This window comes from Solanum stenotomum, chromosome 7 (genome assembly GCF_019186545.1).
Source record: "Solanum stenotomum isolate F172 chromosome 7, ASM1918654v1, whole genome shotgun sequence".
NCBI lineage: Eukaryota > Viridiplantae > Streptophyta > Magnoliopsida > Solanales > Solanaceae > Solanum > Solanum stenotomum.
Genome location: NC_064288.1, coordinates 52,345,285 through 52,366,736, shown reverse-complemented (window position 1 = coordinate 52,366,736; position 21,452 = coordinate 52,345,285). Strand labels below are relative to the sequence as shown.

Sequence of the window (21,452 nt, the reverse complement as noted above, 5' to 3'; positions counted from 1 at the left end):
CATCACAAGTGAACAAATTGTTATGATTTTACTGTAAGGTATGAAATCACGTTGGTCAAATGGAAAAGGCATGTGGAGATAATATATCTAGGTGTTGTTTTTTTGGGTTATATTCATTTTTTTATGATTTCATTATAAATTATAAAATTCGAGTCTCGTATTTTAGTTGAATGAAAAATTGATGTAAATTTAAATAGATTTGAACTTACTTAAAATCAATTTTTCATTATCAGTGTCTTCATTATTAGCAGCGCAACAAGGAAAGAGTGTAGAAGCATATATCTTGAAGCATTTTTATTCTCAAGAAAAAATTGTTACGATTCTATTGTAAGGTATGGGATGAGTCTCCTATTGGGTAATGGATATCTTATGTATTTTCACCTCAATAGTTATATTTTGAGATGTGGTTCTCCTTTAACTTATAAATTTCGTTATAATTATATTGTAAGGTATGAAACTAGAGTCTCGTATCAATTAAATGAGAAATTAAGGTGGAATATATATATAGAGAGAAAGAGTTATCATACGTTGAAGCCTCTTTATTTCATAATCATGATATCTTTATTCTCATAACTATAATATCTTTGTTTTTGTGATTATGATAAGAAGCATATAGATCTTCATACTCACATATTCTTTCCACAGTGGCGGAGCCAAAACTTTGACTAAGGGGTATCAAAATATAAAGAAGTAAAATTGTTTATAAGTCAAGGAGTGTCAATATGTAATATATATACATAAAAAATATTTTTAGCTATATAGTGTAATTTTTCGACGAAGGAGTGTTTATCGACACCCCTCAACTAGATGTGGCTCCGCCACCCCATAACCAATATTAGTCTTTATTTGTTCCCATATCTTCATCATAGTAGCTTTCATCTTCATAATAGGTCATTATTGGCTCCTATATCTTCATCATAGTAGCCTTCGTCTTCATAATAGGTGTAATCTTCGAAAGTCATCATCACATAATTCGTTCGAAGCAATGGAAGATTAAAATAATCAATTAGTAACAAAGAATATAAAAACCTTATCAAATCCACATCCTTCGGTATATTACTCAATTGTAGTATTCATCGCTCAACATTTTAGGTCAAGATTTTTACATCACATTCTAGTGATCTTACCAATTTTCAAGACTTTTTAATCATATTTTAATGACCTTATGAATTCTTATATTAAGAAACTAATCGTGATTATCAATAAACACCACTATAATATGGCAAAAACAATCAGAAAATGGATCAATTTGATCCCAATTTTTCTTTTAATAAAATTGATCGAGTTTGATTAATTTATTGTGTAAAAATTAGTACAATAAAAGGCTAAATTGAACTCAACTTTTTTTTTTAAAAAAAATCAACTGAACCTGATGATTTATTTATGTCTTGCCTCAAAAATCAACTATGACGATTTTGCTTTATAGAAAAAACAAAAAATAATTAGGATTAAACCGATCAAGTCAATCAATTTCAAAGTTGGTCAATTTTTTTCAATGGATTTAAAATTTTTAATATATAGTCCTCATGAATCAAATCAAAGGTGCGTAAACAAAAACATTTGCATGCAACTATTATTATTATTATTTCATACAAACATTAATTCCTAACCTCCAATTTAGCCATTAATCTCTCAATGCCATTTCTCTTCCAAAAACAGTGGAGCTCCTCCCAGAATCTACACATCTCCCTCATGATTCTTCACCCAAAAATTTTGACCAAAAAAACCCTTTCTTGTTTTTTTTGGTTCTGGAGCTTCTTCTTGTCTCCATGGCCATTTGAACCCCAAAAAAATAAAAAAAAGTCCTTCATCCCTTGTAAAAATTTCATCTTTTTGGTTCTTGGGTTGTTTCTATTTTCATGAAAAATGTCCTTTATCCCTTGAAAAATTTCATCTTTTTGTTTTTTTGGTTTTTTGTTTATATTTCCTATTCTCTTGAAAAATTTCATCTTTTTGGTTCTTGGGTTGTTTCTATTTCCATTTTCTTGAAGAGAAAAAAAAAATCATCTTTTTGGTTCTTTGGGTTGTTTCAGTTTTCTATTTTCTTGTAAAATACTCTTCATCCCTTGAAAAGTTTCCTCTTTTTGCTTTTTGGGGTTGTTTCTATTTTCTAGTTATTGAGTTTTATGTTTTATTTAGTGGTGGCATTTTTCTGGGAAATCTTCTTTAGGAATTAATTAATTTGGAATATTAGATGAAATGGGTAAAATTAGGATATGGTTACCCTGTTATTATTTGTTTATGATTCTTGTTTTGGGTTTTTCTCCATGTGTTTGGTGTGCACCTGCTAGTAAACAAACTCCTGCTAATGCTAATGCTAATGCTAATCCTACTGCTGTGCCTGTTCTTGCATCTTTCATTTATGGCCAACTTGCGAATCTTACAAAAGTATTCCATAAGGATATCACCCAGGTTTTGGGATTTTGCATTGATGATGTGTAAGTTTTAATTGCATTATAGTTTAACATCTCCTAATTATCTATATTCTAATTAAAAACTTAATCTTTTCATGTTTTAGGGATGCTGAGTTGTTTGAGGCATTTAATTTTGCCAAAAACTTGGAATTCTTAAATAATTGCTTTAAAGAGACCAAAGGTATTGATTTTTTTTTGTTGTTGTTATTATCAATAATGTGGTTGCATACACTAGGGTCTATTGAAAACAGTCTCTCTACCTTTGAGGTAGGGGTAAGGTTTGTGAACACTCTACCTTCCGCAAACTCCATTGTGTGGGACTACATGGGGCATGCTGTTGTTGTATGTAATTTGCTTATGCTTTTAATCGCAAGATGCTTTTTGCATGCGTTGATCCTAATGAACTTGCTGGCGAAACTCTGGTCACCACTTTATCTTCTCAAATTAATTCAAGTTTGGGTAGCCTGACATGCTTTACACTGTCAATGTATATTACTTAAACTCTAAAAGAAATGAGCTACAAAAATCAAGTAGAAATTCTTGTCATTTTGTTTCCTATTTTTGCATCGAAATTTTGCTTGTTCGAATTCTGATATAGTTTGAAACACCTTTATCTCTAACAATATGCTGATCATCTTAACAGACGTGACACAGAGGCTATGTAACGCTGCAGAGATGAAATTCTACTTCTCAAGTTTTTTGGAGACAAAATCAACCCAAAAAGCTAATATCTTAAGACCCAATAGGAACTGTAACTTGACATCATGGGTGCCTGGATGTGAACCAGGCTGGTCTTGCAGTGTTAATAAAAATGAGAAAGTTGACCTTAAGAATGCAAAAGATATGCCTGATCGTACTCGTGACTATCAACCTTGTTGTGAGGGGTTTTTCTGCCCTAAAGGCTTGACTTGCATGATGCGTAAGCATATCTATAGACTCTCTTCTCGATTATCAATTGTCTGAGTTGTTAATTCCTCAAATTGAAGTTATACTGCTCTGATAATATAAAGATTCTTGCATTATCTGTGTAGTTTAACCAGTTATAGCAGGTCAGTTACAATTTTGATCAGCTTACTAATTAATATCATAGAGATTTACCAGTTTATCATATAAGTGATTTGATTATGTAAAGATTCTCTTACATTATCAGTGTAGTTTTGATGATTTTGTTCATCATATATTTAAGGGTATAAGTTATAAGTAAAAACAACCCTTTGGCAGCCTAGCTGTTGCAAAGGATTTAATTCCTCTGTTTGCATATATTGTTTAACACTCAATTTTATTCATCTATGATTAAAGTCACTATTTTGCTTAGTTATTATGAATATACGTTGCTTCTTGCACGGGAAATGAAGGCCTGTTTAGAGTTTTCATGATGAGTCTAGTCTTGTTCTGAAACACTCAATCTAGAAACTAGCAACCTCTACATTAACAATGATGATTATATGAATGATACCGAATTGAATGTATGTCTTGCCAAATAGAATTTTAGTTATCTCACTTTCAGAAGGCTTTGTGAGTAACTTACTTTCCATATTGAACTCCTGCTTACCTTCGAAATTGATGAATAAACTTTTTAAGCCATGAGGTTTTGGTATTTGATCTGACGGATCCCTATTATATGTTATGCAGCTTGCCCATTAGGTGCTTACTGTCCTCGTGCTACACTCAACAAAACAAATGGTTTATGTGAACCGTAAGTTTTTCTAGTTCCACTTTTTCTTATCCTATTTCAGCATGCCTTCTATAGTCATATGATCAACTAATACGCGTTTGGTAAAGAAATTTCCAGATATTCATACCAATTACCACCAGGCAAGGTAAATCACACTTGTGGAGCAGCTGATCGTTGGGGTAGTGAAACAGATGGTGGGGAGTTATTCTGCTCACCAGGATCTTACTGTCCAACTACCACTAAAAAGGTTATTTGCTCGGAAGGGTATTGAATTTGATCCCAGAACTCACAGCATTCATGTTTGCCTTCTGAGGCAGTAACCAAGTACACCCTCCGTCCATTTTTACTTGTCCAGTATTGACTTGACACCCCCTTTAAGGAGCAATAAATAGAATGACAATTTTACTATATCCCCTTTGGATATAATAAATTCAATGCTTTGGGAAATGACTAGAGTTAATAATAAGGGTAAATTAGGAACTAAGTGATAAATTATCTCTTGATTTTCCAAAAGGGATAAGTAAAAGTTGACATCTATCTTAGTATAGTGGACAAGTAAAATTGGATGGAAGGAGTACTTGCAATTTTTTCACAATCTGACTCCTTCACTTGAACTAAAATTTCTGATGCATTCATTATCATCACATTTGTAATAACTCTATTACAATCATAATTGACTATATCTCTATTTGTGTACTTCCAGGAATTACTGCAGGAAGGGCTCTACGGCACCGAGAGGTAAATCCTCTTGATTCTAGAAGCTTTAATAGCTTAGCTCGGTAAAGTGGAGGTGGAAGTTACAACCACTATATAATAACTTTTTCAGCACGGACTGGACTATATCTAATGCTCAGGATGAGAAGTAAAAGCTGAGAGAAATATTGGAGAAGAAATATTATTGAATTGTGTATCTACGTTATTACATTGAGATTCTATTTATAGACACTACAATAGACTCCTTTTCCAACTAGGATTCTTATTCCTCTTCCTATTCTAAGTAAGATTACATATATTTATTCCTATTCTAACACTCCTCCTTAAGTTGGTGCATACAAATCATATACACCTAGCTTGTTACAGATGTAATTATTACGAGGACCGGTGAGGGACTTGGTGAAGATATTTGCAAACTGATGATTTGATTTCACAAATTTCATAACAATGTCTCCTGGGAGTGTATCTTTTCTCAGGCAAAGTGAAAGTCAATCTCAATGTGCTTAGTGCTTTAATGAAATACTGGATTTGATGTGATATGAAGGGCCGCTTGATTATCACACACAAGTTCCATCTGACCGATTTCACTAGATTTTATCTCTCTCAGCAACTGTTTGATCCAAACTAGCTCACAAGTTGCTGCAACCATTGCTCGATATTCTGATTATGCACTAGATCGAGCAACCATACTTTATTTCTTACTCTTCCACGACACCAGATTACTTCCTACTAAAACACAATATCTGGATGTCGAACGTCTATCAGAGGGTGATCCTGCCCAATCAATGTGTGTATATCCAGTGATATGCTCATGGCCTTAATCCTTGAAGAGTAATCCTTTACCCGGAGTTGACTTTATAAATCGCAGAATGCAAACAACTACATCTCAATAGCTATCACAAGGGGAAGTCATAAATTGATTTACAACACATAGGAAAAGAGATGTCAGGTCTAGTCACTGTGAGATAATTCAACTTTCCAACTAGTTGTCTATACCTTTCAGGATTAGTGAGTGGCTCCCCTATCCTGGGAGGAGTTTAACATTCGAATGCATAAGAGTGTCAATGGATTTACATCCCATCTTTGTTGTCTCCTCAAGAATGTCTAAGGCATACTTGCGTTGAGAAATAACAATACTTGATTCAGATTGAGCCACCTTAATACCTAGAAAATACTTCAGTTTGCCAAGGTCTTTAGTCTGGAAATGCTTAAAGAGATGTTGCTTCATATTAGTGATACTATCTTGATCATTGCCAGTGATAGCAATATCACCAATGTAAACAACCAAATAAATACACCAATTTGGTGCAGAATGCTGATAAAACACAAATTGATCAGCTCCACTACGAGTCATGCCAAATTCCTGAATTACTGTGCTAAACTTTCCAACCAAGCTTGAGGAGACTGTTTCAGACCATAGAGTGACTTACACTATCGACATACAAAGCTACTAGACTCCCCCTGAGCAACAAAACCTGTTGGTTGCTTCATATAGACTTCTTCCACAAAATCGCCATGCAAGAAAGCATTTTTAATATTCAACTGATGAAGAGGCCAATGACGAACAACAACCATAGATAGAAAAAAAAAGACATGCTATTTAGCCACGAAAGCAAAAGTATCACTTTAATCAAGCCCAAATATCTAAGTATACCCTTTGGCAACAAGGTGAGCCTTAAGTTGATTAACCTGACTATCAGGACCAATCTTGATGGTATAAACCCAAGGACAACCAACAGTAGATTTACCTGCAGGAAGGGAGACAAGCTCCCAAGTACCACTCGTATGTAAAGCAGACATCTCATCAATCATAGTCTGCCTCCATCTAGAATGAGAAAGTGCTTCACCTTTAGTATGAGGAATGGAAATAGAGGACAAAGATGATACAAAGGCATAATGGCGTGATGAGAGACTATGATAACTCAAGAAGGTATAATGTGGGTTAGCATTTCTAGTGGATCGTATACCTTTTTGAAGTGTAATCAGTTGGCTAGAAGGAGGCAAGGCCATAGTAGGAGCAGGGTTCGGCGCATGACATGAATCATCTAGGACTAGTGTTGGACATGGACGATGATGATAAGTTAATATTGGTGGCACTACAATTTGAGATGTAGAAGTAACCGTAGATTCTTCAAAAATCGATATCGGTAAGACATGAGGTATGGGTAAGACCTTAGAAACATCAGGATGATTAGAAGAGATATAGTAAGGTTGAGATTCAAAAATTATAACATCGACAGACATAAGGTAGCGATGAAGATCAAGTGTATAGCAACGATACCCTTTTTGAACTCGAGAGTAACTGAAAAAGACACATTTGAGAGCACGAGGGGCTTTTTTATGTTTTTCGGGGGCTAAGTTATCAACAAAGCATGTACTCTCAAAAACACGAGGGGGGATAAAGTAGATATGTGACAAAGGAAACAGTATAAAAGATTAGGGGATTCTATTAATTAAATAACAAGATGCAAAGACTGGATCGCCCCAAAAATGCAGCGGAACATGAAATTCAATGAGTAGAGTGCGAGCAGTCTTAGTGAGATGCCTATTCTTCCTTTCTGCTATACCATTCTGCTAAGAGGTGTACATAAAAGATGTCTGGTGAATAATTCCTTGGTGAGTCATAAACTCCTGAAACTGGGAGGATAAGTATTCTAATGCATTATCACAATGTAAAGTGCGAATAGGAACACCAACCTGATTTTGTATTTCAACAGAGAAACTTTTGAATATAAAAAATAGGGAAAAAGGACAAATATACCCCCGAACTATCATAAATGGTATGTGTATACCCTTTGTTATACTTTACGTATGTATATACTCTTGCCGTCAATTTTTTAAGTTGTGTATACCCTCAACCCAAACGGAGGGACACGTGGCATCATCCTAGGCATTCATCCGATTTAATTTATTTACCAAAAAATAAAATTACCCACTCAACTATCCATTTCTAAGATCCAATTAAGACCCGAATTAAACACCAAACCCAACTTAAACATAAAATACTAATTTCCAAAATTGTTGGGCCCTGTTGTGATTCAATTGAGGCTTTTAACGTACAATGTTGCTGAGATGATTTCCCACAGAATTGCATTGTCAATTATCATTTTGGTGGCATGATGCAGCAGCGATGTCGTGACTGAGAACCATCAAGGGTGGCGCTGCCTTCAAATCCAATTTGGCCGTGTTCTTCTGTGTCTTTTAGGTCTTTTTGATGAGTTAGGCTTGCGATGGGGTGACACCTCTTTTTGCATTAGCTTCGTCGCCATGTCAGAGCTCCGTCGACGACTATCAAAAGAGATTAATGAACGATACCACTGATTCAATTTTTCTTTTGGAAAACTTAGATTAGAGGGTGGAGAACGATCCATAATAAATTGAGGCAATAAGAAATTGTATGTCCCACAAATTGCAATACTGGAGAACAAAAACAATTTCCCACAAAATTGCAACAACGGAGAATAATGCTAGATTAGAGGTAGAGGACAAATGTTTTGAAGGGTGGAGAACAATGCATTTGAGGTTAAAATCCTCAGTTGGATCACACAGTAGAATAATAATCTCAAACGCTGGCATATTGACTAATTTGGAGGTTGCTATCTAGCGATTTTGGGAACATATTTTTAATTCGGGTCTTAATTGGATCTTAGAAATGGATAGTTGCGTGGGTAATTTTATTTTTAGGTAAATAAATTAAATCGGATGAATGCCTAGGATGATGCCACATGCCCCTCCATTTTGGTTGAGGGTATACACATCCAAAAAAATTGACGACAAGGGTATATACATACGTAAAGTATAACGAAGGGTATACACATACCATTTACGATAGTTCGAGGATATCTTTGTCCTTTTTCCCTAAAAATAACTCAGAATGATCTTTCATTCAGGAAACACAAGTGCATCTTGAATAATTATCAAGAAATTAACGAAATCTTAAGGGTGAACTGACTCTACTAGGACCCCAAATATCATAATGAACTAGATACTAAAGAAAAAATAGACTCTGAGCGACCCTCAGTACTACGTGAAAATGTAGCACGAATGTGTTTCCCAAGTTGACATGACTCACAATCTATTGTGGATAAACTATGCACCATATTCCGCAACTTGGATAGACCCAGTCTCCTAAACGTTTGTGAATTAGGTTTGGCGAATCTGTAATTGAGCATGTTGTGAAGGAATTTGAAGAGGTAAGATAGTAAATGCCTTGTGATTCATGTCCTGTGACAATCATTTGTTCCATATTGCAGTCTTGCATGAGAAAAAAATCATAAAAAATGTTATGCTACAATGTGAGGCACGCTTCAAACGACTAACAAATGCCTGATTTAGGGGGACAGAAGGTAGGCTTAGATTTTCTAACCCCTTTTGGTTTTGTTTGGATCCCATTGGCTAAAGTAATAGCAGAAAGATATTGCGGATAAGCAATATCAGACAAAAGTGATTTGTTACCAGAAATATGATTAGAAGTGCCTGAGTTCATGACTCATGTTCCAAGAGTACTAGACTATGAAATACAAGCAAAAGAATTACCCGCAACATAAACACTAGGTTGAGCAACCGAAGCTGCTTGTGGAGACGTTTTCTTACTTGCTTGATACTAAAGGAACTGATCATATTCTGTCTGAGCAATATGAGCATTATTGGATGGTCAATTAGGTTAAGCAACAGATGCTACTTGTGGAGATGTCTGCGTTCTTGCACGAGTCCAAATGAACTCATTATATTCCTTTAGAGCAATAAGATCATAATTGGTTGGTGGACCATGCATAATATAACATATGTCACGAGTGTGTCCAAGTTTATGATAATAACTACACTTGGATCAAGGTTTTCCAAAATGACCTCTTCCTCATCGATTCTCCATAGATTGATATGTTTGTTTTTCTATGGTTTGAGATGCGAGAATAGATTAGTCAATGGTGGGTGATGAAACTACTTTGTGACTGGGAGACACAAAAAGACGAAGTAGACAAGAGAATAATTCATCAATTGTAGGAGCTGTAGCACTGGATAAAATTTGATCTCGCACGGAATCATGGTAAGTAGGAAGTCTAGCAAGTGTAAGAACAAGAAATAATGTTTGTCTGTGCTCTTGTTGTTTATCCACGTTTGCAGTGACTGGCATTAGCGTTTTAAATTCCTCCATGATTGCATGTACCTGTCTAAAGTAAGTAGACATATCGGATTCTTGTTTTTGTAAGTTGGTCATTCGAGATATCACATCATAGAATCGAGATATGCCATTAATGTATAAAACACGAGCTTTTTCCTAAACTGAAAAACGTGTCTGGATTGGGCGAAACAAGGGCATCAACTTGGAATCAATAGATCGCCATGGAAGACTACATAATTGAGCATCAACTTTCTCCCATTGTGCTTTGGCCTTTGCATCTTGCTCACCAGCCTTTGCCTTTTCATCTACCACACAAACATTGCTCGTTAAGTAGTTTTGGACACCTTGATCCGTGCACCACAACTAAACTGAGGAAGCCCAAGCTAAATAGTTTGAGCTTCCCATTAGTGGTTCTAAAGTGATCATAGGGCTTGAACTTCGTATATTTTTGGAGCCAAGAATATCAACCCCGAACGACATATTGTGAAATTAGAATTTTCTCTCACAATAAATAAATAAATAAAATTGGGGCACCCTTCGGGGTGGCCCAGTGGTTTGGGCTTGGGACTTCCATGTTGGAGGTCTCAAGTTCGAAACCCCTTGCCAACGAAAGCAAGGGGTTTGCCTTCTGGGTTAAGCTCGTCGCACCGGGCTTGCCTAGTGCAGGTTACCTCTCCTATGTGGTTTGCGAGCTATTGCATAGGAGTGGGGGTTTTACCCTGTGCGCACCCAAAGGGTAGCGGCTGTGGGTTTCCCTTGTCATCAAAAAAAAAAAAAAATTGGGGCCAGAATCTGTCTCCCAGAAATATATCTGACTGCCGGAAAAAAAGGTCAGCCTTGGAATCAGGAAAACATTATATGGTCAGCCTTGGAATGAAGAGGTGACCCCACTGGAAAAAGAGAACTGCTGAAAAATGGACAGAAAAACTGCTGACAGAAAATTTGATTCACTCGGACTGCAATTTAGGTCACCGGAAAACTGCATAGTGACGGCTGATTTCGCTGTATGATGGATTATTTTCTCACAATTGATCTAATACCATGTGAGAAATATTGGAGAAGAAATATTATTGAATTGTGTATCTACATTATTACATTGAGATCCTATTTATAGACACTACAATAGACTCCTTTTCCAATTAGGATTACATATAATTATTCCTATTCTAACAAAAACAATCAACAAAACTTTATCTGCAGCCATGAACTGCAGTCCATTCTTTAGGATCTCATCTACTCCACTTTATTGTATTGAGCCGGTCTTGGCCTTTAGGTTCCACCTCTCAGTACTTTTGAGATACTTATAGAGTTCCATATTAGTTGAGGGTATGGGTTGTTGTCTCAACTTAATTGTATAGACTAACAGATAACTTATTTCTTAGGCAAACAGTATCCAAATTTCTGATTTTAAAAAGTGTTTGAATATCCAGATAGTTTTTTCATGAATTACTTGGGGATCTGTTAAGTTATTTTTGCTTTATGTTCACTATGGCAACAAACAAAGATGTTAATTTTTGGCATTTTGACCATTGCAGAATGCATCAAGTTGAGTAATTGCCACAAACAATCAGACAAACAAAAGCTGCATGTAATTGGTTTTATACTTATTGTAAGTGGCCTCTTACTTAGTTTAGTCTATTGCATTTACTTCTTCATGAAAATACAATATTTTGCGCTCCTCGGCTTTAATTTATCTGGCAAAGTAATCTTGGGGCTTCTGTTCAAACTGTGTATCTCTCTATCTTTAAATTATTCTGGTTTTCACTTATGAGTATTTACCAAAATCTGTCACAGTTTAAAGTCTATGTTTGAGGGGGCTTAGTGTCACGTCCCAAAATGGGAGGAGACATGGCACGGCATCCGATGCTTGCCAACTTGCAGCGAGCGAACCGATTTAGTTTAGTGACTACCCACTTCGAGCCCATACTTCACAATTCAATTATCAATAATAATTATGAGAGAAATAAAGTAACTCCATTAATGATCAAAGTGCATCAACATAAACTTAAACTATGTATGTTAGAGACAAAGGGAAATTCATAAGGTTAATTTCTACTTGCACATCTAGAGTGAGAAGGGAGGTAAAACTTTCTGAAATGTCCATAGCCACTAAGATATACGAGTGGTTGACAACACACGCATAAGTTAGACTCTACAAGACACGGCTCCATAGACTCCCTAGGATACCTTAAACCTAGATCTATGATACCAAGTTTGTCATTTGCAGTTCGAACTTCTCTTTTCAAGATTATTAGATTTTCATTCTCCCACACCTGTACCTCTGAGTCATACCATACATGTATCTACATGTTCCATAATATACTTCTTAATCAGTCGTTCTCATTGGTATACAAAACAATATTTCCTATATTCGTTAGCATGCTTAGGTGTTAAACTTAAATTGGAATTTTCAGGGACGCTATACTTTAGTCATTTTCCCTTGTCAATCTTGTAAAAAAAAGGAAGATGTTACTGTGTAGAATAACACTTTATGTTAGAAAACCTGTCTCATATTCGTTGTGTTAGGATTCCATAGGAGATTATAAGGTGTTGAATTATTTCAAAATTTTCCTTGTCTATCTTTTTCATTGTAGAATCAGAGACCAACTCTTTTATTCTGAATTTAATGATTGATTTTTTAAAATTGAAGTTGTTGCATAGTATCTGACCTCTTTTTACCTTACATGTAGGGTGCTTTGAGTTTTATACTGATCATCTTTTATAATTGCTCTGATCAAGTCATAAATACTAAGTATCAAAGAGTCGCCAAGTCCAGGGAGGCTGCAGCAAGACATGCACGAGAAACTGCACAAGCAAGAGAAAGGTGGGGATTAGTAAAAGATGTTGCTAAAAAACGTGCTTTTGGATTGCAACAACAGTTATCTCGCTCATTCTCAAAGAAAATGAGCGTGAAGCAAGGAGCAAGAGGAGCTTTCAACCTACCTAAAACTAATGATGAAGCATCCATACCACCTAAAGGTTCTAGCAGCTCAGCTGGAAAAGGAAAGAAAAAAGAACCTAGTGATCTCACGAAAATGATGCATTCAATTGAAAATGAAACAGACAATATGGAGGGGTTCCATATGCAGATTGGAGATAAGAATATTAAGAAGCAAGCGATCAATGCTAAAAAACTGCACACTAGGAGCCAAATTTTTAAATATGCATATGGTCAGCTTGAGAAAGAGAAAGCTATGGAGCAAAAGACAAAGAATATGACATTCTCGGGAGTTATCTCAATGGCAACTGATGATAATACTGAGATCAAGACTAGGCCTCCCATTGAGATTGCTTTCAAAGACCTGACCATTACTCTAAAAAAGAAGCACAAACATTTGATGAGGTCTGTTACTGGAAAACTTATGCCTGGTCGGATTTCTGCTGTCATGGGTCCATCTGGAGCTGGGAAGACTACTTTTCTTTCTGCGGTGGCTGGCAAGCTAACACAATGCACATTATCTGGGATGGTTCTCATAAATGGAAGGGGGGAATCTATCCACTCATACAAGAGAATTACAGGTTTTGTTGCCCAAGATGATATAGTCCATGGAAACCTCACTGTGGAAGAGAACCTTCGATTTAATGCAAGATGCAGGTATCAGTTAGAATACACACTGCATTATCTTCAAGAGACTGACACTACTGGGAAAATAACATCCAATTTTTCTTCTTTTTAAAAATTCTTTTGTTTGTTGAAATGACATTATTTTGAATTGTTATATCGCCTTCCGTATTTCTTTGAACTTCTAGTTACCAAGTAACTTGAAAAGATAATTGAAACAATTTTCACGTTTTCCAGAGTTCTGTAAAGATAATTTTTTTTAAAAAAATGGTAGAACATCTTATCAATTAGTGAAAACTTGTGATGTTTCATTTATTTTTCTTACAATTAATCTTAATTAGGATTTAGTTGCACTTAACACTTAAGCTATTGGTAAATGTGTATATGTTCTCCAGAAGTACATAAACTTTGATAACTCTTTTAGTTTTTCACTCATGGTGATATTGTGTCTTCTAAGGGTCAATGTCATCTGCATTAGTGCTTCTCATCAAGCATTCTACACTTAGCAAGTGTTTATATGGCACTTAATATCTGTAGTTTCTTGTCCTTCAATTTTTTTACTATCTGTTGTTTTTTGTACCTTGATTATCGTATTAATTTGTTGTAGTTTCTGTTTTGTTACTATCTGCTATATTTGTTATTATTTGTTATTTCTTGTACTTCTGTTACTTCTTTTCGGGACTGTTTTCCTTGATCCGAAGGTCTACTGGAACCAACCTCTCTACCGCTGAGGTAGGAGTAAGGTTACGGTTCTACCCAGTGCCAGGTGCCATATCTTTACAATGCTTATAAATTATAAGTGTTCAACTAAACATATATATTTGTATTTTTTTCTCCCTTTGCTCCTTTTTTCATTAAAGCCCATGTTTTATTTGCGCTTTGCGCTAAAAGCCCCCACAGACGTTAGAGCTTTTTTGCACTTTTAGCTCTTGATAACACTGGCTTTACCCTCCCCAAACCCTACTTTGTGGGACTACACTGGGTATGTGTTTGTTGTTTGCCTCGTGTTTTGCAGCAATAACTGGTTTCTTCTCTTTTAAATCTTGTCTTATGAACTGTTATGTAGGGTGTGCTAATCTTAGGTTATACATACTCTATTTGGAATATCCACAAGTTACACGCCCTGAGTTCGTAGTTGAAAATGTGGGGCCTAATGTATAATAACCTTATCTATACCTAGTTTGACGTGTATAGAAGGTTCAAATCATAAGCTGTTACTATTGTGGATATGTCACGAAGGCTCTATTAATTTTATCTTTCAACATTGTCTTAGTTGAAAATTTTGGCCTTCATGCATTATAGGTTTTGCTCATGCATAAGATGTTATTCCAAGTTTACATTCATATCAAGTTTGATTAACTTGACATCTAAATGTTCATTCTCATTTTCTTATTGCCATTTTATGTCTTCTGCTGAACCTTCAACATCGTAAAGACTAGCTGCAGATTTGCCAAAGGCCGATAAGGTTCTTGTAGTCGAGAGAGTTATTGAATCATTGGGTCTTCAGGCAGTTAGAGATTCGCTGGTTGGAACTGTAGAGAAGCGTGGAATTTCTGGTGGCCAGAGGAAACGAGTGAACGTGGGGATGGAAATGGTCATGGAACCTTCACTGCTAATCTTGGATGAACCTACATCTGGTTTAGACAGCTCATCCTCAAACTTACTTCTTAAAGCTCTTAGACGTGAAGCTCTTGAAGGTGTAAACATTTGCATGGTTCTTCACCAGCCAAGGTATGTGGAGTTTTTTCTCCCCAGTCAACTTCTAGAATTCTGCAGAAACTAGATATGCAATTTAGTAGTTTTATTTATCAAAAAAAGTTTGACTTTTATATACCTTCCTTAAGTTAAAAATAGTGGATCAAGGGGTATTTGAAGCCTGTTTACAACTATACAGAGACATATATGCTGGAGATAAATAATTTAAATAAAAATGTGATCTCTCTAGCAACTTAAGCTTTTAGATTAGTTGGTTACACACTTCGACTTGGTTCGAGTTAGAGTTTCAACGTGCTGGGCTCATGAAAAGGATTCAAGTCCGCACATGAGGGGCGTGTTGGAGGTATACTTAATTAAAAGGTGTGCTCTCTCTAACAAATTAGGCTTTTAGATAAGATGGTCACACACTTCAACAGTAAAATTACACCACAGAAATGTAATTTCCCTCTACCTAAATAAGTAGTTCTATTAAAACAGGTTAATATAAGTTGAGAAATTTAGATAGCTAAAGATGCTTTTGCTTTTGTGTTTTCCCTTTCTTGCTCTATCAATTTGTGTTTCCAGTTCATAGAAAAAAAATTGCGCTGGCTCAGTAGGTATGCCTTTTGAAATCATGTGACCATTGAGACTATGTTGCAATGTAAGGAAGAATTTCGTGCTGATATTGGCTATATTGTATTATAAGTATGGTAGAATGACTTATTCTTCTGTCCTTCAGCTATACCTTGTACAAGATGTTCGATGACTTGGTACTTCTAGCCAAAGGTGGTCTTGTTGCATATCACGGCCCTGTGAAGAAAGCAGAAGAATACTTTGCAAATCTTGGAATCGCAGTACCAGATCGTGTAAATCCTCCTGACCATTTCATTGACGTCCTTGAGGGTATGGTCAAACCAGGTGGAGGTGTGACCGTGGAACAACTTCCTGTCCGATGGATGCTTCATAATGGTTACCCTGTACCCCCAGATATGATGCAATTGTGCGATCAGATTGCAATGTCCTCCAAGGGTGTTGCAGCAGCTCCTGACCAATCTTTTCCTGTTGATGCATGGCATGAGAAGCGAGATTCTCTGTCTCATGGCTTGTTAAAATCCCATGACTTGTCTAATAGAAACACTCCAGGCGTAAACCGGCAGTATAGATATTATCTTGGAAGGTATTGTATCTTGTGCTATCCAGATTCATGTTATATTTCCTCTACTACAGTCTCTTCATTCTGAAATTGTCAGTGACTAACAAGAGTCATGACATGAAAATATATGCAGCTAAAATTTCTGCCACTCTCTCTGGTCCAACAACTGGCAAGAGAAGTAACACCGAGATTAAGCTATTCAGAGATGTTGAATCAGATATTGAAGATTTATCTTCAAATATCTGTTTGGCCATAGAATTTGATCAGATTTTGAAAATTGGATCAGAACTTTAAAAGTTTTCTAAGTAAAATGCATGTCGAAACACAACTTCAAGTTACAAAATTCGCAACTCAATTTTTTTATGTTTCAACTTCAAAATCTTTGGTCAAACGGGAGCAATTAATTGGTTTGTCTGAAACTTGGTAGAACTAAAATTTTTTTTATACAAATAATCAAGGGAGAATGAGACATTGGTGTAATGCAATGATGAAGCTTGTCACAGTTTTCTGACGCAAGTGATTATAAGATAATGTTTAACTCGATTACATTCTTCAGGGTTGGCAAACAGAGATTGCGAGAAGCTCAAATACAAGCAGCAGATTATTTAATCCTCTTGGTTGCTGGAGCATGCTTAGGAATCCTATCCAGCCAGAAGGGTGACACCTTTGGATACTCCGGCTATACGTATAGTATCATTGCTGTGTGTAAGTGGACTACTTGCTAAATCCGAAACCAAGACATCTTCTAGCTGAATATATTTTTCTTAGATATGGGTGCATTTAACTTGCTTTACTTTCTAGGCAACATGATTCAAAGTTAATTGATTGCCTCAAATCAAAAGAACACTTGTATAGTCACCACATATAGACATCTATTACTTGTAATACAACTTTTTTTTATATCCGTGGTGTCTGGGTCAGCTTGTACGCACCTCGGCTAATTCCACTAGCTACATGTCACCTCCCAACAGCAACAGGTACCAGGTCACATATGGGAAGAAATCACCTAATTTTTTGACTCTGCTGCGATTTGAACCTGAGACTTCATGGTGCTCAAATGTGTTGTGCTATTCTGTTCAAAATACTCGGCGATTTTACCTGCTTTATGTCTCTCCTAATTTCATGATGCTTCTTGAATTTCAGCACTCCTCTGTAAGATTGCAGCATTGAGATCCTTTTCATTGGACAAGTTAGAATACTGGAGGGAGAGAGAAAGCGGCATGAGCAGTCTAGCTTATTTCCTTTCTAAGGATACAATAGACCATTTCAATACTGTTATAAAGCCTTTGGTTTACCTGTCTATGTTCTATTTCTTAAATAGTCCAAGATCATCCTTTGGCACCAACTACCTCGTTTTCCTCTGCCTTGTATACTGTGTGACTGGCATAGCTTATGTGTTTGCCATCTGCTTTGCACCTGGACAGGCACAATTGGTATGTACCACAGTCACGTTTTCCATTAATATGATGTATTTCTTTTTCCTGACTCTTTATGCTGACAAGCTTCTTCTTGCCCCATTCGAACAGTGGTGTGTTCTTGTTCCTGTTGTTTTGACTCTCATTGCAAACCAGGAACCAGACAGTACTGCCGGAAAATTAGCTAAGTTTTGTTACCCAAGGTGGGCTTTGGAAGCATTTGTCGTTGCAAGTGCGCAGAGGTTGGTAGTTCATATTCTCCTCTGGTTTCTGTAAACTGCTAGATCATAATGCGGAAGTATATATTTGTTGCTCCCTCATCGGCATTCTTAAGAGTTGAGGTTGTATTCTAGTCAGTAGGCGTTGTTGCATCGATCTTAGGAAACTATAAATTGATGCTCTGATAGCACCAGCTCTCAGAACTTTTAACATGCTTTTCAGTTTTCACCATTCACAAGGCTGTAGAAATTTAGACTATTGCCTTTACATCATTTATTCCCTGTCCATAAAAGGCATAATGCAATCTGTTTCGGCTTTTTTGTTTTTAACTTTCAAGAAAATCTTCACTCTGACATGGTCAAACAAATAGAATGACCAATTTTTGGCTATGTTACTTGAACTCTCAAAAAATGTTATCATACCGGTGTCGTGTCCTCCAAAAATGCGCTACTTTTGGAGGATCCGGCACGCGCCCGACTAACATATTTGAAGAGTCCGAGCAACATAGATTTCCTGTTGTTGTTGATCACATTATGCTAGCATTTTCTCATCTGTTTGGCTATGTTGCTTGGACCCTCCAAAAATATCGTCATACCCGTGTCTTAACCTCAAAATATGCACTACTTTAGGAGGATCTGACATTCACCCCTTAGACAATTTTGAAGAGTCTGGGCAACAAAGATTTCCGATTGTTGTTGATCACATTAAGTTGGCATTTTTCCATCTATTTGACTATGTTGCTCGGACTCTCCAAAAATATTGTCATACCTGTGTCGAATCCTCCAAAAACGCACTATTTTTGGGGGATCCAACACGCACCCGTTAGACATTTTTGAAGAGTCCGAACAACATAGATTTTTTTATTGTTATTAATCACATTTTGTTAGCATTTCCTCATCATTTTGGCTTTGTTGCTCGGACTCTCCTTAAATGTTGCATTACCTATGTTGGATCCTCCAAAAATGCACTCACTATTTCTAGAGGATTTGGCACGCACTAATTGGTATTCTTGGACTTGAAGAGTCCGAGCAACATATATTTTTGGTTATTGATCACATTAGATTAGCATTGTCTCGTATATTTGCCTTTATGGTTGTTGATCACATCTAGTCAGCATTTTCTCATATGTTTGGCTATGTTACTCGGACTCTCCAAAAATATTGTCGTTCCTGTATCGGTAGGCACTAATTTTTTTGTTTTGTTTCTCTTCAGATATTCAGGAGTATGGTTGATAGCAAGATGTGGCAAATTATTGGAGCTAGGCTTTGATGTGCATAGCTGGAATACTTCTCTAATTTTACTTATTCTCACTGGTGTAGTTAGTCGTTTAATAGCTTATGTTTGTTTAGTATGTCTTAAAAAGAAATAAACCATTTTTTTTCTTCTTAACATATATTGTTGTTTACAACAAGATTAAAAAAAAAAGGCATAGGTTTAGGGGCTTTTGGCATATAATGTATATTACAACAAGGTTTTTTGACAATGTGCTAAAGTAGCTTCTTCATTGATGGAATGGGAGAAGGGATGATTTTTTCGACAAATAAAGTGAAAGTCCGATGGACTAAGCTCTCGTTAGGGATCCTAGGAAGGGGACGGGTTGTATACAATTATTGCATTTTTGTAAGAGGTTGTTCTAACAACTTTATGATCTTGCTATGTACAATGACCTTGGAAGGGTCGGATCATGCCAGATCTATTGCATTTCTACTAAAATGACAGTCCGAGTACTCTAAGCTTCCACTATGTGCAGTGTTCATGGAAGAATGGACATGTTGGGTTGGGTCGGGCCATATTAAAAGTCTCGAAATTCATTGAAAAGCAAATAAAAATGGAGTATCTAATAAAGTCTGAAGGCTAATGCAAAGGTAAACCCTTGATTTATGTGATAAAGGAAGGGATTTTTTTTTATAAAAAAAGTGGCATTAGGTGTGTGATTTGATGTTTAACGAAGTGAAATGAAAATTATGTGAGATCAGAGTTTAATTTTATCAAAAAATCTGGATTCGACTTTTATCGAAAGACGAGAAATATTATTATTATATTGATTGTTCTTCGTTATTTGGTAAGTACTTGAATTGTAATAACTAATATAATATACAAAAATTGATTAGACACCATCGTTATACAATTGGCAGATTTTATACTTAACATGAAACATGTTTAATTAATCATTTGTTAAGAGATGCATAATTATTTTCCAAGACTGTTCCAAAGTTTATTTATTATACTACTAGTACTCTTTTGAACCTACTGCAAAAATCAAGTATATTACACTTAAAAGTAGGAGGATATAATTGTTGGGTTTAATTAAAGATGTGAATAGAAAATGAATGGTTGCAACTCTTTTGAAAGGTTGTGATTTTTATGAAGGATTGTGATCTTTACGAAATGTTGTGTCTTTTTTAAAGGGATGTGACCATTCGAAAGGTTGCGCATTTTTCAAAGGATTATGACCTTTCTGAAAGATTTCTATTTTTCAAGGAGTTGTGACCTTTTCAATAAGACACAATTAACATATTTTCATATTATTCTTTGTTGGTTATAAATAGAGAGGTTTTATCTCATTTTTCTGCATTCTTCCATACATTTCTTACCAACAAAATCGATCGTGTCTGCGTGTGTCATCTCGTTGCTGTCTTTTTGAATTCATTGAAATTATCGAAGTTTGAAGCACTGCTACTTCTTTAATGGTTAATCCATTTTATCTTGGGAGGAATTAATCTACAACCTTGAATACTTGAGGATATTCAATTTTGTAAGAACACATAGTNTCTATTTTTCAAGGAGTTGTGACCTTTTCAATAAGACACAATTAACATATTTTCATATTATTCTTTGTTGGTTATAAATAGAGAGGTTTTATCTCATTTTTCTGCATTCTTCCATACATTTCTTACCAACAAAATCGATCGTGTCTGCGTGTGTCATCTCGTTGCTGTCTTTTTGAATTCGTTGAAATTATCGAAGTTTGAAGCACCGCTACTTCTTTAATGGTTAATCCATTTTATCTTGCGAGGAATTAATCTACAACCTTGATTACTTGAGGATATTAAATTTCGTAAGAACACATAGTAATTTTTTGTGGATTTAGATAATTCTTTTCATTTTTTTATTTTTATTATTTCCGATTTGCTAACCTAATGAATACATGAGACAACAATAATGAGGAGAAAGGCTGACTATGGAAGCTTTTTGTGTCCAAAGAATAGATTTGTGTTTTCTACTTCTTTTGTGTGCACGCAAGTTTCAATTTTACATGCATAAATATACATTTTTTTAATTATTATTTTAGGTATTTTAATTTAATTAGTTATGAATAACTAAAAAATAATGATTTTTTATATTTTAAAATTCAAAATATATTTAATATAATAAAATAATCTTTAAATATTATATTACAATCTTAAATATATCACATGAGATATTTAGAATTAAAAATTACCAAATATAAACAATGATTCATTTTAAAACATGCTGAAAGGAAAA

At 35.5% G+C, this 21,452-nt stretch overlaps 1 protein-coding gene across 1 annotated transcript; it reads left to right on the top strand.

Annotated features, from left to right (window-relative positions):
• The first annotated feature begins 1,586 nt into the window (after positions 1 to 1,586).
• Positions 1,587 to 19,456, top strand: LOC125871111 (putative white-brown complex homolog protein 30). The gene is made up of 14 exons (XM_049551706.1): positions 1,587 to 2,438; positions 2,519 to 2,595; positions 3,058 to 3,333; positions 4,047 to 4,110; positions 4,207 to 4,353; positions 4,793 to 4,827; positions 11,458 to 11,531; positions 12,613 to 13,517; positions 14,919 to 15,215; positions 15,919 to 16,356; positions 16,889 to 17,037; positions 17,476 to 17,765; positions 17,859 to 17,989; positions 19,179 to 19,456. The coding sequence occupies exons 1-14, from the start codon at positions 2,200 to 2,202 to the stop codon at positions 19,333 to 19,335; spliced, it is 3,279 nt and encodes a 1,092-aa protein (XP_049407663.1). The 5' UTR covers positions 1,587 to 2,199; the 3' UTR covers positions 19,336 to 19,456.
• Positions 19,457 to 21,452: the final 1,996 nt, after the last annotated feature.